Here is a 14,319-nt window from a genome sequence, read left to right on the forward strand (position 1 = left end):
AGGCAATGAACAACAGATCTAAACAGATCGGGGGAGAAACTGAGGTTGATAACAAGAGTCAATAGTTATTCGCTTTTGGTCCCACGGATTGCGCCAAATGTTGCGACATGAGTTCAGGTCGCCGGGGTTTCAGTGTTGGATCCAGATCGGAGATCTGGAAATGGTGCCGTTAGTGAGTTCCCGTCGAGATACCTAAGCTGCCATCACATCAAAGTCGTTAGAGTTGCCCCAAAGACTGTGCCCCGTGAACAAGCTCCGACGATCAAGTTAAATCGGTTGATAGATATGAGACGGTTCTTCCTAGCTGGAGAGAACCATCTTGGTGTGTTGTGTGTGAGTTTGGCCATGGAGGTTGGTCTAGAGATCAGAAGGATATGACGAGAAGTTGCCTCCTAATGGAGGAGGAATCATTCTATTTATATGGGACAATTAGGTCAATGGAGAGTTAGATCAGGCCTTGGGCAAGCCCAACTAGCAAGGAGTTGGGCAAGAACGTGCGGGTGCCAGACAAGCCTGGCAGGCGAGCGTCAGGCCTTGACGTCTGGGTCACGCTAATGGACCATATGTTAACACTAAGGCTATACAGTTAGTAATATTTATGAAAACGGTAGTTTATAACATGTACCCTCTGTAAATGATTTAAAAACGGTAAAATGAGGCTGTAAACTCACCATTGATGCGTGAAACCATTGGTGTAGAGTAGAATTGGGAGTCCAGAAATCGGGGGGGGGGGGGGGGGGGGGGGCGCTCGGGAAGTAGTGGCATGGAAATCGATATATATATATATATATATATATATATATATATATATATATATATATCATGGTTGTAAAAATCGGTCTAGGCGGCCGATTAATCGGCGCCTAGGCGCTTGGCGGCCTCCAACCGCCTACGAATACGGGTTAGAGGGTAAAATAATCGGCCTTGGTCAATATCAGTCAAAATCGGTCCAATTCGGTCCTAATCGGACTAAATCGGACCAACTCGGACTCCAAATCAGACCAAATTGGCTCGGCTAACTATAAAAAGACCCACCAGCTCAAAGGAGCCGGCTAGCCTAAAGCATAGCTGAGTTTGATTCTCAAAGGAGCTAGCTCCTTTTTTATAGAATAAGTTTTGTGTTCATCTGTTATCCCACCAACGATGTGGGATGAACTTTTAATCGTTTCATATATCTTCTATTCATTTCTTTCTTCCCCACTTTGCATCTCCTTCCTCACCTTTCTCTCTCGATCGAATCTCCTTTCTCTCTTGATCGAACAACCCCACCGCTATCCGGGAACATTCTGATTGAAATCGGCTCCGATTCACCTTCAATTCAAACTCATCCCTATCTCTCTTGCAGGGTCGCAGCCTCGCTAGTCATCGGTTGTCGATCAATTGGAGAATCATTTCACCGACTGGAGAATCGCAGCTACTCGTCAACACCAAACTCGCTTTCCCGTCGACACCAAGTGTTGGACACCAGGTGTTCATTTTCTTGATTATGTAAGATTAGTTGCTTTTCAATTTCTTCATCCCGTGCTATAGAATCAGTTGAGAATCGCAGCTACTCGTCAACACCAAACAATGTTAGAATCTTGTTGTTGCAATAACTCGTGATTATCTATGTATGTATGTTACTTCCAAGATCCTTGTTGTTTCAGGTTGTAAGTAACATGTAGGGCAGAAGTGGTGGTGATGTTGGTTTGTGTATAAAACCATCTGCCTACCAAGTGTTCGATCAATTGCCTAAGTAAAGACTACATTATCAAATAGTCTTGATTATTAAAGCAAGGTGTTGGTATTCATGGGTCAATCATCTCTTGTTGTCCGATCAGCAGAACATGAAATGGGAAGGAGTGAATGGAAGCAAAACAACATCATTCGAATTTATTCAATTCTCATGTTCCAGGGGGTGTTCTTGCTGCTTCATGTTTTACACAGTGATTTCTTCAATTGTATTTGTAACTTCTCATGTTACAGGGGGTATAATACTATCAAGTAGTTCTTTTTTGGTGTTGTAATAGATTTATTGTGATTACTTCAGCTTGTATTTGTAACTTCTTATTCCAATCACTGGATGATTTTTAATCTAATAAACAATCATTGATGTTAATGTTATATTTATTAATTTTTTAATAATTTTTTTAATAACTAATGGTCCCCGATTAATCACCGCCTAGCCGATTAATCCCTTGACCCCAGTTCACCGTCGAGCGATTTCTACAACATATATATATATATATATATATATATATATATATATATATATATATATATATATATATATATATATATATATATATATATACATATATATATATATATAGAGAGAGAGAGAGAGAGAAAAGAGAGAGAAAATCATAAAAGGTATCCGATTTTGCACCATTGATGCAAATCCAAACGTTTTTGGACTGAAATCATAATTTTTTGACAATCACAAACACCATTCTTGTAATTTTCTCGAAAACATAAATTATATATAGACACACACATTAGGTAAAGTTTATTACCGATGTATGGTTTTGTTTGTTTTTCCTCTTATTACCTTTCAATAAGAGGCAATTTTGAATCTCCCCTATTAAAATCATTTGTTTACCTCTTATTTTCGCATATGAATATGAAAATATGCCCTTATGAATATGAAATATGCATTTGTTTACATTAGATAAAGTTTGTTACCGTTGTTTTACCACTTATTGCTTCTTAATAAGAGGCAGCTCCGAATCTACACAACTCAAAACATTTGTTTACCTCTTATTTTCGTATATAAATTTGAAAATATGCTCTTATTCGGCCGGACATAAATATACATATCTAAATGGGAAAAAAAAGATTTATTTTATTTTCCCTAAAATTAAAAACGAGTTTCTTTCTTTTCTGTTTTTGCAGCCATCGACTACCTTTTTTTTTGCAAGCACCGATTATAGACTCTCCAAAGACGTCACCGTCGACACTTCCTCCCTCACACACTACATTGCCTCCTTTACCAGTGGCGGATCCAGAACAAAACTTAACCAGTGTCCATTATACATAAAAAATGTATAAAAGTGGAAAATTCTGAAAATGTAAAGTATTTTTGAGGTTTTTTCAGCAAAAAAAATATCAATGAGGGTATTTTCTATATAAGTGGATGCCAAAGAAAAAGTTTTAGTAAAAAATGAAATTTTTGAAGGTTTGTTTAATACAAAATAAGGTGGGACCCACTATCAAGTGGGGCCATACACCCCGCTTGAAAGGCCTGTCCGTCATTGTCCCTTACACACCGCCGCCTTTACCGCACAGTACACCACACCACTGGCGCCGCCTACTTTACACACAATCGTTGATGTCGGAAACCATCATTAAAATATGGTTTTTTCTTTGTAACCTAATGTTCTCGTTTGATGTTCTTGCTGAAATCGGTTTCATTTGTTGATTTTTGATTTTTTTAACAATTTGAATTTTTTTTATGTTCTTGTTGATTTGGTTAAATTATCGCTGAAATTAGGTAATTCTTGCTGCAATTGATATATAATCTTATTGAAATGCTTAAAATCTTGTTTATATATATATATATATATATATATATATATATATATATATATATATATATATATATATATATATATATATATAATCTTGCTAAAATGCTTAAAATCCTTGTTAAAATTGGTTAAATTCAATTAAAAATGCTTAAAATCTTACTAGAAATACTTACAACTATGTTGAAGAAGCATACATTCACCATAAGTATTCAGATATTTAAACAAACTACATGTTTTTATGGTTTGATTGTTTTATTCAGATATTTTAATCAGAGAATCCTACCAAACAATCCAAAGTTATTAATTTTAATAAAAAAAAAAAAAAAAAAAAACCTAATTTTTTATTTTTATTTTTTTGAAAAAGCAACCATATTTTCCACGAGAAAGATCTGATAATGACGATCGACGATCCAGCCTACTATACTTAACCAACACATCACTAAATCCTTCACGCCGCCTACATCCGCAGCTGCACCGGCGACCGGAAAATGTTAGAACAGCAACATGGTCGATCGGGGTGATATGTATCAGGGCAAATGTCGATTACCATTTGGGTTTAATTTAGCCCAATAGTCATTTCAAAATCAAACCCTCATGGAGGGCGTTGATGCTAATGATAAGTATGCTAAAGAATTAGAAGTAGGTGTTAGAGTTGTACAGCTTGCTTGTCGTCTATGCCAGAAGGTGCAAAAGGGTTCGATTGGTCCGACCCCTGATCAGGTCTTTTCCAAAGACGACGATTCACCTGTTACTGTCGCCGGTATGTCAATCTCTTTTCTGTTCTAATAAAAAATTAGGGTTTATTGTTCCTTTTCATGACCTTACAGTTGCCCCATTTTTGCTTTTATATACGTTAACATAGATACATTCCCAGAACAACCAGCTTTACAAATTCAGTTGTGAATCTTCTTGATACCATTACTTTAAGATCCAATTTCAGATTGAACTTGAGGAAATCGATTGTGCTATAACCCTACAACTGATTTTACCAATTCTAAAATTGCTTAAACGTTTAAATTCTTTCTAAATTGTAAACGAGACCCTTTTCAGTAACAATGCATCTGTTTACAAACAGATTGGAGTGTACAAGCAATGATAAGTTGGATTCTATCAGAATCATTCGGCAAACAAAATGTCTCAATTGTAGCTGAAGAAGACACACAAGCTCTATCTGATTCAAACAGCACCCGCTTACTAGCCTCTGTGGTTGCAACCGTGAACGAAAGTTTAGCCATGGCACCCAGGTTCGGTCTCAAGGGTCCAACCACATCCCTGGGACCCACACAAGTTCTTGAAGCCATTAACCATTGCAATTCAACAGGTGGACCAATAGGAAAACATTGGGTCCTTGACCCTGTTGATGGAACATTAGGGTTTGTTCGTGGTGACCAGTATGCAGTGGCTCTTGCTTTGATTGAAAACGGGCAGGTTGTGGTCGGTGTTCTTGGCTGCCCGAATTATTCTAGTAAAAAAAAACTCGTGAACAATTCAAGTGTTTCAAAAGAAGGGTGTGTAATGTATGCAAGAAAAGGTAGTGGTGAAGCTTGGATGCAGCCATTGGCGTGTGAAGGTGGGACCCACGTGGTGTGGCCCAATTCGGCTACCCGTATTAGGGTTTCTTCCATTGATGATCCTTCACTAGCTACGTTTTGTGAACCTGTTGAAAAAGCTAATTCTAATCATTCTTATAGTGCTGGAATTGCTTACACTTTAGGGCTTCGGTGAGTTCAAATTCTTATTTTTATTTTTATTTACTTTTTTTTAATAAAATTTTTGTTTTTGGTGTTTATAATTGCAGAAAGCAACCACTACGTGTTTATAGCATGGTGAAATATGCAGCAATAGCGCGTGGGGATGCGGAGATATATATGAAGTTTGCAAAAGCTGGATATAAAGAGAAGATATGGGATCATGCTGCGGGGGTGGTGATAGTGGAAGAAGCTGGCGGTGTTGTGACGGATGCTGGTGGTCGGCCGCTGGATTTTTCAAGAGGGGTGTATCTTGAAGGGCTTGACCGGGGTATTGTTACTTGTTCAGGGGCGATTTTGCATGACAAAATTATAGGGGCTGTTTATGCAAGTTGGGAGTCTTCTCATTTATAAATTTCTAAAATATTACAAGATGTATGTATCATCCATCTTTTTCAAGATCTTTCACTATTTAGGCTTATATTTGTATTTTCTTTGGTTGTTTTTGGTTAATGGCAAATTGCGGGGAATAGCAACATACTTTACTCTTTTTCGTTTTTACCCATATATACAAAAGACTCGATTTTTTATCCATAACATCAACGAGCTTTCATTTCTATACCAATAATAGCAATTTGGTTTGTTTTTTTAATCCATAATAGCAACATATTTGTATTCTTTACCCTAGCAACATAGAAAATGCTGACGAAGACAATACCATCTTTCTGTTCTCAAATTTATATTAACAAAATTGTAGAAATAGAGAATAGAATGGTTAGTATAAAAATATTGGGGATTAGATAGGTATTATTCAGAAAAGGTTAAAAAAAAAAGTTGAATTTTAAATAAAAGCAAAGGTTAAAAAAAATGTGAAATGAGCAAATGGAACCGATGGGTCGCATCAGCACCTTGCCCTTACAGGGTGACTGGGCTTTAGACTTTTTTCTTTACAACTTTTTTAGAAAATATACTAATAAACAACCCAAAAACCTTAATATAATCTCATTATAGAATTAAAGTCATCTTCATGACTTATTTACTGGTCCTCTAACTTTCAATTTACATAATATAGATGGTAAAAGAAAGTTTTTTTTCCTTTTTTTTTTTTTGAATTGGAAGTTTATAACTAAGTCAGTTTTGTTTAAAAAAAAAAATTCCACTGTGGTTACTTTATCTTAATTTAGCTTTATTAAGAAAAAAAACTTCGCACGGCTCTTGAAAAAACTTTATTGTAGGTATGATTAAATTTGTCCCAGACAAGTTTTTCAAACTAAGGAAAAGGCAAACTTAATGAGTTCTTTAAAAAACTTTATGGCATCCACAAATTCACAGTGCATTGCTGTTCATATAATTTGAAATTTGAACTAAAAAAAATAAAAATTAAAAACTTTAAAAAATCAAAACCTTATATATCGGTCATAAATTATGTTTGACATATTAACTGAAAAGTTAGGTGTTAGTTGAAAGTTAGCTTTTAGTTGAAATGTTAATTGTTAGCTAATAACAAAATAATATTTGATAAAAACCAACTGATAAGTTAGATGAAAGACATAAAAAACATAAAATGTTATAAAAATACATTTAGAAGAATATGTTTTTTATAATTAGTTAAAGAAACATTTGAAAATTTTTTAAAAGTTCCTAAAAAGTTAGTTTAAATAGTTTTTTTAACTAGCTTGTAAGTTAATTCTTGGATTGCCAAACATAGCAATTTAAAAAAACTAAAAGAAAAATTAATTTATCAAGTGACACATCAAACACAACCTAAGTCTAATATATATCATTTTTATTACTTTTATATAAGTAAATATATTTGTACTTAAATTTATAAAGATTTATAATTTCCTTATTATTCAAAAGAATATATTATTAATAGATCTATAAATCTATAATTATTTATTTCTAGTTATTACCAAATATTTGATTTTATAATATTTATAAATTTCTAAACGCTATCAAATGTTTAAGTTTTTCATATTACCTTTTTATAAAGTTATAAACTATACTATTTATACATTTTACATTACTTGTTTAACTTATATCTACAGAGATACATAGTTTTATTTTGCAGCTTTAGATATTTTAATACATAAAATATATATATAAGTAGTAATTAATAAATTAAAATTTTCGAAAAAGTAATATGTTTGAAATAATTCCCAAATATTATATCCAGTAAGCTTAAAAAATAGTATTGGTTCAAGTCAAACTCAGTTTAAAAGTCATTCCGAACAGGGAAAGTCAAAATTTGAAGACTAAAAGAAGTCAAAGTGGGTTCACAAAAATGCAATAAACGACGGAATACGGACACTTATACGCTAAAAGTGGCATTTCTGAGAAAAGAGGACTTTTTATTTGAAATTTTTGAAAAATGTATAGGGGGTGTAAATGATAATTTCCAATAAGTGAAAGGGTTGAAAATGCTAATTTGATAAATCCTTTTAATTCGAATCAAGTGCCCATTGACCAGACTTTAACACCTTAATTTGCGGAGGGAACCTGCCGACGGTTATACTGATTGTACTCTCAATTTGTCGAACGACACCTAAGGCAAAAATCATTTTAAACGATTTGATAAAAATTAGAAAAATATAAACATCATATATTCATTTTTTAAAGATATTAGTAGATAAACTAGAAAAAAGCTGGATGCAAGAATTAAATGGTGTTTTTTTAACTAATTAGATCAAAAACCATTGAAGTTGCTACAACAGGATTTAGGCCATGAAAAAGATGTAATCGGAACTGAATCAAATAGAAAACTCAATTGCATCAACTTTCCTTGAAAACTCTATCGTTTCAATGTGTCCATATTAAACCAAAATGCTGATAAAATAATTGTGTTGAAACTTTAAACCCAGTGGAATCCAACCACCCAATCAGTGAACATATCACCACAAAAGGTATATCCTGTCCAGTGACGGATCTAGACCAAAAATCAACAGAGGTCCACTATATAATTAATAATAATGATCCATCTGAGTTCCGGCAAAGTGGTTGCTTACACAGGTTGTAGCCGAAGTTTACTATTAGTGTTGTTTTCTTAATTTTTACAATTACATATAGGGGTTTGTTTGTTTTAAAAAAATAAATAAATAAGAAGTCTAAAAAAATTGAAAAAAATTGAAAAAGAAAAGCATAACAAACAGCCTTAAATAAAAGAAAAAAGGGCATACCAAAATTAGAAATCTTGTAAGAGAATGTCGACAATATAACCAAGTGGGGACATCATTTTCAGTTTAATAAAAAATAAGATTGGTCCTATGGTTTGTCAATTTTTTTTTTGGATAAAGTCCAAAAAAAAGTTTATTAACAAAAAATGTCCCTATTTGATGGTTTTGTGTGGTTTTGGTCCCTATATCGTTAAGTTTAATAGCTTAATTGTTAAATTTTTGAAAATGACGGATTTACCCCTATGAACCATTTCTACAGCTTTATCTTTTTACCAAATTACAATGACAATTTCTGCATGTTTTCTTTTTCATTTTATTGAATTATTGTACATTAATTCTTTTAATTAATTCATTTTTAATTTCTTTCTTATTGGATTATAATATATTAATAAATATTAATTTTAATATATTATATTATAATGTTAGTAAATATTATTTTATTATATTATCGATTTTTTAATTTCTTTTTTATTGGATTAATTCTTTTTCATTGGATTATTTATATATTAATAAATATTAATTTTAATATATTATATTAATATCTTAATAAATATTATTTTACTATATAATTAGTTTTTTTAATTAATTCCTGATTTAATGTCTTCTTTATTCGATTAATTCTTTTTTTATTGGATTATTATATATTAATAAATATTTTTTTAACGTATAATATTTTTCTATTAATAAATAATACTTTATTGTATTATTATTTTTTATTACGTTAATTCTTTTTATTGAATTATTATTTTTAATTTATTGTTTTTATATATAATAAGTATCATTTTATTGGATTGATAATTTATAATGTATAATATTAATTCTTTTTAATTTTATTGGTTCCACCACTAAGTTGTCAGAATATGCAAAAGTGTCGCGTCCCATCGTCGAAAATCGACAGGACAACCACCAATCACCTTCATCGATTGTTCGATGGAAACCACACCAACTTTATAGACCTAATGTCGACAATAGCCACCTACGACAACCTCATCACAATCCGTCGGAATCCTCTATATCTGCCACTAAGCCGACCATATTCTGCTACAACCACCAGGTGGTCCGATCTAAACACTCATGTTCTGCTACAATCATCTCGTTGGAAATCGCCGATCATCGCCTACAGACATTCATTCTCGACGAAAACTACACTGGTCGACTGCCCACAATGCGCAACAAACCCCATAAAACATACAGCCTCCAGCTGACCATTCATTACTGATACCGCATCGATGATGACAATGTTAGATCGAGGGTTTTCAAACCACCATAGCCACTACAGGTTGTGGAAAAGTTGTAAAACTCATTATTCAGTACTCGTTCGGCCGACTGCCGAGTAGCGAGTACTCAGATTTGGCAATCCGTGTAGAAATATTTTTAGGGTAATTATATATATTAAAGTCATAAGTTAAAATCATAAATTTATTGAAATATATAACAAATTTAGATACATGTGAATACACATAAACTAAAATACACACGATGATCTTATTTCTTAAATAATTACTGAAAATTATATATATATATATATATATATATATATATATATATATATATATATATATATAGTATCATGGGTTGGAGATGGACCGATAGTGGTGGTGGTGACTGAGTGATGGTGGTGGTGTTGTCCAAAATATGTTATCTTCAAAATATTTAAAATTAATTAGGAGAGGTGGGGTGGGTGAGATTTTTTGATATTTTTGTTTAAAAAAATAAAGAAGAAATTAATATAAAATAAAAAATATATTTATTATAAATAAAAATAATAAATTTAAAGTAATAATTCAATAAAAAGAATTAACGCAATAAAAAAATAATTAAATGAAATTAATAATCCAATAAAGTAACACTTACTAATACATAAATATTATATGTTAAAAATGATATTTATTAATATATAATAATACAATAAAAGAGAATTGATCTAATAAAGAAGAAATTAAAAAAAATAATTAAAAAATTAATAATCAAATAAAGTAATATTTATTATTATATAAATATAATATTGTAAAAATAATATTTATTAATACATAATAATCCAATAGAAAAATAATACAATAAGAAAGAAGTTAAAAAAGAATTAATTTACAATAATTCAATAAAATGAAAAAGAAAAATTGCATAATTGGTCCTTGTAGTTTGGTAAAAAGATAAAACTACAGAAATGGTCTCCGGAGGTAAATCCGTCATTTGCCAAAAGTTAACAGTAAAACTGTTAATCTTAACGAGGTAGAGACTACAACCACAACAAAACCACCAAATATGGACCTTTTTTACCCAAAGAAATTGACAAACCACAATGACCATTTTTACAATTTTGTCTTTATTTTATCTAAATTATAAGGCAGGATCCACTTACAAGTGGGTCTATATACCCTACTTCTTCTATACTATATCCGCTGCGAGGTGTATCTAAAAACAAAAAAAAACACGATACATATTCAGTCACCAATTTACGGAACGAGCATAAAAGCAAAAATTGTACCTCGATCATCTAAATTATCTCTTCTGGCTAAACGATTCAACACCCATCGCCAAGCTAGAATGATGCCTTTTATCATGACCAACTTATTCCACCTAGTTAAACGAGTCGGCAAAATAACATTTCTATCCAAAAAGTACATGATTGAAGATACCAAAATTATCCTTCCATCTAAACCCTAACTCTAAGAACCAACCTCATTTATAAGAGACACTCCATCCAAGATTTCAGATATGAAAAAAGTCGTCTCTTCACCACCTTAACGAATAAATCACATCCATTTGAAATTCCATCACATATCTAAAAAAACCAATGCCGCTAATCTCTCCTTATTTTTCCAAGACATACAAGATCAGAAATCTCTCTAATAAAAAGAACATGATATAATCCACACATCCTTTCAAAATTCTATCATACACCTGACACCTCTCATCCTTCTGCCTTAATCTCAATTCTCTCTACCCCAAACTTCACCATAAGCACTCTCAAGCCTCTTTATCTTCACTAATGAGCCTTCCATTAGTCCTCTCTCTCTCTCTGTCTCTGTGTGTGTGTGTGTGGAATTGTCGGTTCATCAAGATTATCTCTAGTATTCTATAGGTAGGTGGAAAAAACAGGTTATCGAGTTTTCGATAATGTTTTATGGTGTGTTACGTTTTTTCTTTTTTAGAAGTTTCTTAGTACCATTGGTGGTCCGATTTATCTCAAACAAATAGGGTTTTGAATAAATGTCTGAAACATGCTACCATCTTCTTCAAATGAATCATGATTTATATCAACCTTCAAATATCAAGTCAATACAAGCTCGACCTTAGTAATGTAGATCGTTCAAGAAGAAGTGAATATATATATATATATATATATATATATATATATATATATATATATATATATATATATATATTATACAAACCTTACTATTTCTAAAAATAGATTTAAGACGTCCAAACTTTTAAGCTGAATATACAAACATTTATCAACAAATTACAAAATACAATGCATTAAGTACAAATGTAAAACTAATATTGAAACATTCAAACCACATCCTTATCTTACCCAATATAGAGAATTTAAATTTTTAAAAAATCATACTTTTTGACTAGAATGAGTCAACATAAAATTAAGGTAGTAAATTAGTTAGGCTTTGACCTAGCTCATTCCGGTATCTCTGCAGTTCCCCTATATCTAGACATTCAAATAGAAGCCCCGTTGGGCACATTAATCTAGCATCAGTTTTATCAAGAAACCCTACACGTCGACTTCGACTCCCCTGATTCTCTCTCATGCTTGCCGCCTCTGCCACCACCTATGGTTTTTCTTTCTACTACAATCGAATGAGCCAAAATTGTCTTTTGTTTAATCCAAGCCCATGTATACAAAGTCTTGATCCGTTCTTCATTTTGTTTAATAATTATTTTTGTCATTTTGTTGATTATTATTCTACCTATGCTTTTAAATCATTGATTCCTATCAATGCTTTTAAATCATCGATTCCTAATTAAGCTCACAGGAATAAACTTATACAAAAGTGGTTGAATATGTTGGGCAAAATCAATGAATCTGACACCGCTACTCTCCTCAAGCTTCTTTGGTGCCGCTGCTCTTCTCTATCTCCAAAACCACCAACACCTCCAGCAATAACGTTAGATTTGAGTTTTGATTTTGATTTTTTTCTTGAAATCAAAATATGTAAAACTTTTTTAGGTATGGAGCTTCTAATCCAGTGAGTTCAAACATCACAAAATATTTTTATTATCAACCAAACAACATAGATTGATTTTTATAGCAAAAGAATAATGTATTTTTATTTTTAACTAAAAACAAAAACTACTTTTTATTTTTAACTTAAAATAATGCACAATTAATCATGTGTTTATGTACATTTTTAAAAAATCTCAACTTTTCGTTTTTAATTCTTATTGATTTCGTTTTTGCTAGGATGACTCTTATTGATAAGTGTTTAGACGTTGTAAACTTTCTGTGCAAAAGAGTTGATCTTCTCTAGAAACTAATTTCTAAAAAATCTATTCGCACCCGTCGCTTGGCGCCGGTAAACGGCTAGTATATATATATTTCCAAAATCAAGACGTGCAGGAACCACTTTTAAGCTCAAAAGTTCAAAGATCAACAAGGATAATATTGTTTAAGATTTTATAAATAAGTTGAACGTTCCTCCACTTCCCGCTCAGACTAAGGGGGTTGTATTAGCGATATCATTCGATCAATATTAGGTTTATTATTGTCATAATTTCCACATTATAATTGTCCTTATTTAGTATTAGAGTTAGAATAAATTTGAATATTGTAATGTATAAGTACCCATTGTGATTAATGAGAAAGGATGTCCAAATGTTATTCTAAACCTATTTCAATAAGCATACGTAGCTCATATTTTATTAGAAGAATAAGTTTTTTTATGATATAGATAAAATACGATATCTTTACTCGGTCTTAACAACTAGTACGGGATTTGACTTATAATCCTTTTTATATCATACAACATGTAAACTCATATATTATAACTACATGGTGGATATTTTTCTAATACAAATTGAATTTGTCAACCACATATTGTACTCCATCGAGATTTTGACATTTTCTTGGTCAAAGGATGAAAATTTCGTCGGTGGCCAAGTTAAATATATATGTTATAACTTGTTCTAACAATTATTCGGATACACTCTCTTCTTATTATTTCAATCAATATTATGTTTTTATTTTTGTATTTGGATATGCTTGATAAGTTATTATATGTGATATTTGTGAAGTTAAGACAGTTCACAAAATAAATATGTATTTAATGAAAAATATTTAAAGTTTGGTAATTTTCTTCTAATAGAACACAGCCATTTTTGATCATTTTAGTGATTAACCCAAAAGAAATACAAATAAACACAAACAAAAGAACCATACACTCACTCAAATTTGGAACTGGTGCAAAATAAGTGCAAAATAGAGGGGGTATGATTTGACTCAGCTTATTTCCTTTTACTGAAAAATCATAAGAAAATTGATTCGATTGTTCAATAGGTAAATGAATAGATCAAATTCATATATACAAATCAACCATTTGGATTGATTAAACCCGAGCCAAATCATATTCATTAACACAACTAAAGCAAAAGTTTAAACATTTTTACCAAGAAAGCTTTCAAAATAAAATAAAATATATTTTTGTGAAACATCTAAAAACTTGATTTCTCATAACAAATGTCAAAAAACATATTATAATGTTTTCATGAAAAAAAAATATCAATTTTAGGTAAATCATACATTTACCATTATATACGTTTTACATGTTGATCTTCCAAACATGATATAATAACACATCATAAATGTTAAGTATAAACAAAATACATCCTTTTTTTTTAATGAAAATTGACATTTCAAAACACATGTAGGACTTACATTTTTCTCTTATGGGTTGTTTGATAGTTGTATGATTGAATTAGACACAATCCTAAATC

At 31.4% G+C, this 14,319-nt stretch overlaps 1 protein-coding gene across 1 annotated transcript; it reads left to right on the forward strand.

The window, feature by feature from the left end:
- The first annotated feature begins 3,895 nt into the window (after nt 1-3,895).
- On the forward strand, nt 3,896-5,794 carry HL (HAL2-like protein). The gene is made up of 3 exons (XM_079063007.1): nt 3,896-4,269; nt 4,585-5,230; nt 5,308-5,794. Exons 1-3 carry the CDS (start codon nt 4,104-4,106, stop codon nt 5,609-5,611), a joined length of 1,116 nt encoding a protein of 371 aa, XP_078919133.1. The 5' UTR covers nt 3,896-4,103; the 3' UTR covers nt 5,612-5,794.
- Nucleotides 5,795-14,319: the final 8,525 nt, after the last annotated feature.

The sequence above is a fragment of the Lactuca virosa genome, chromosome 7, assembly GCF_052849685.1.
Source record: "Lactuca virosa cultivar CGN04683 chromosome 7, Lactuca_virosa_CGN04683_v6, whole genome shotgun sequence".
NCBI lineage: Eukaryota > Viridiplantae > Streptophyta > Magnoliopsida > Asterales > Asteraceae > Lactuca > Lactuca virosa.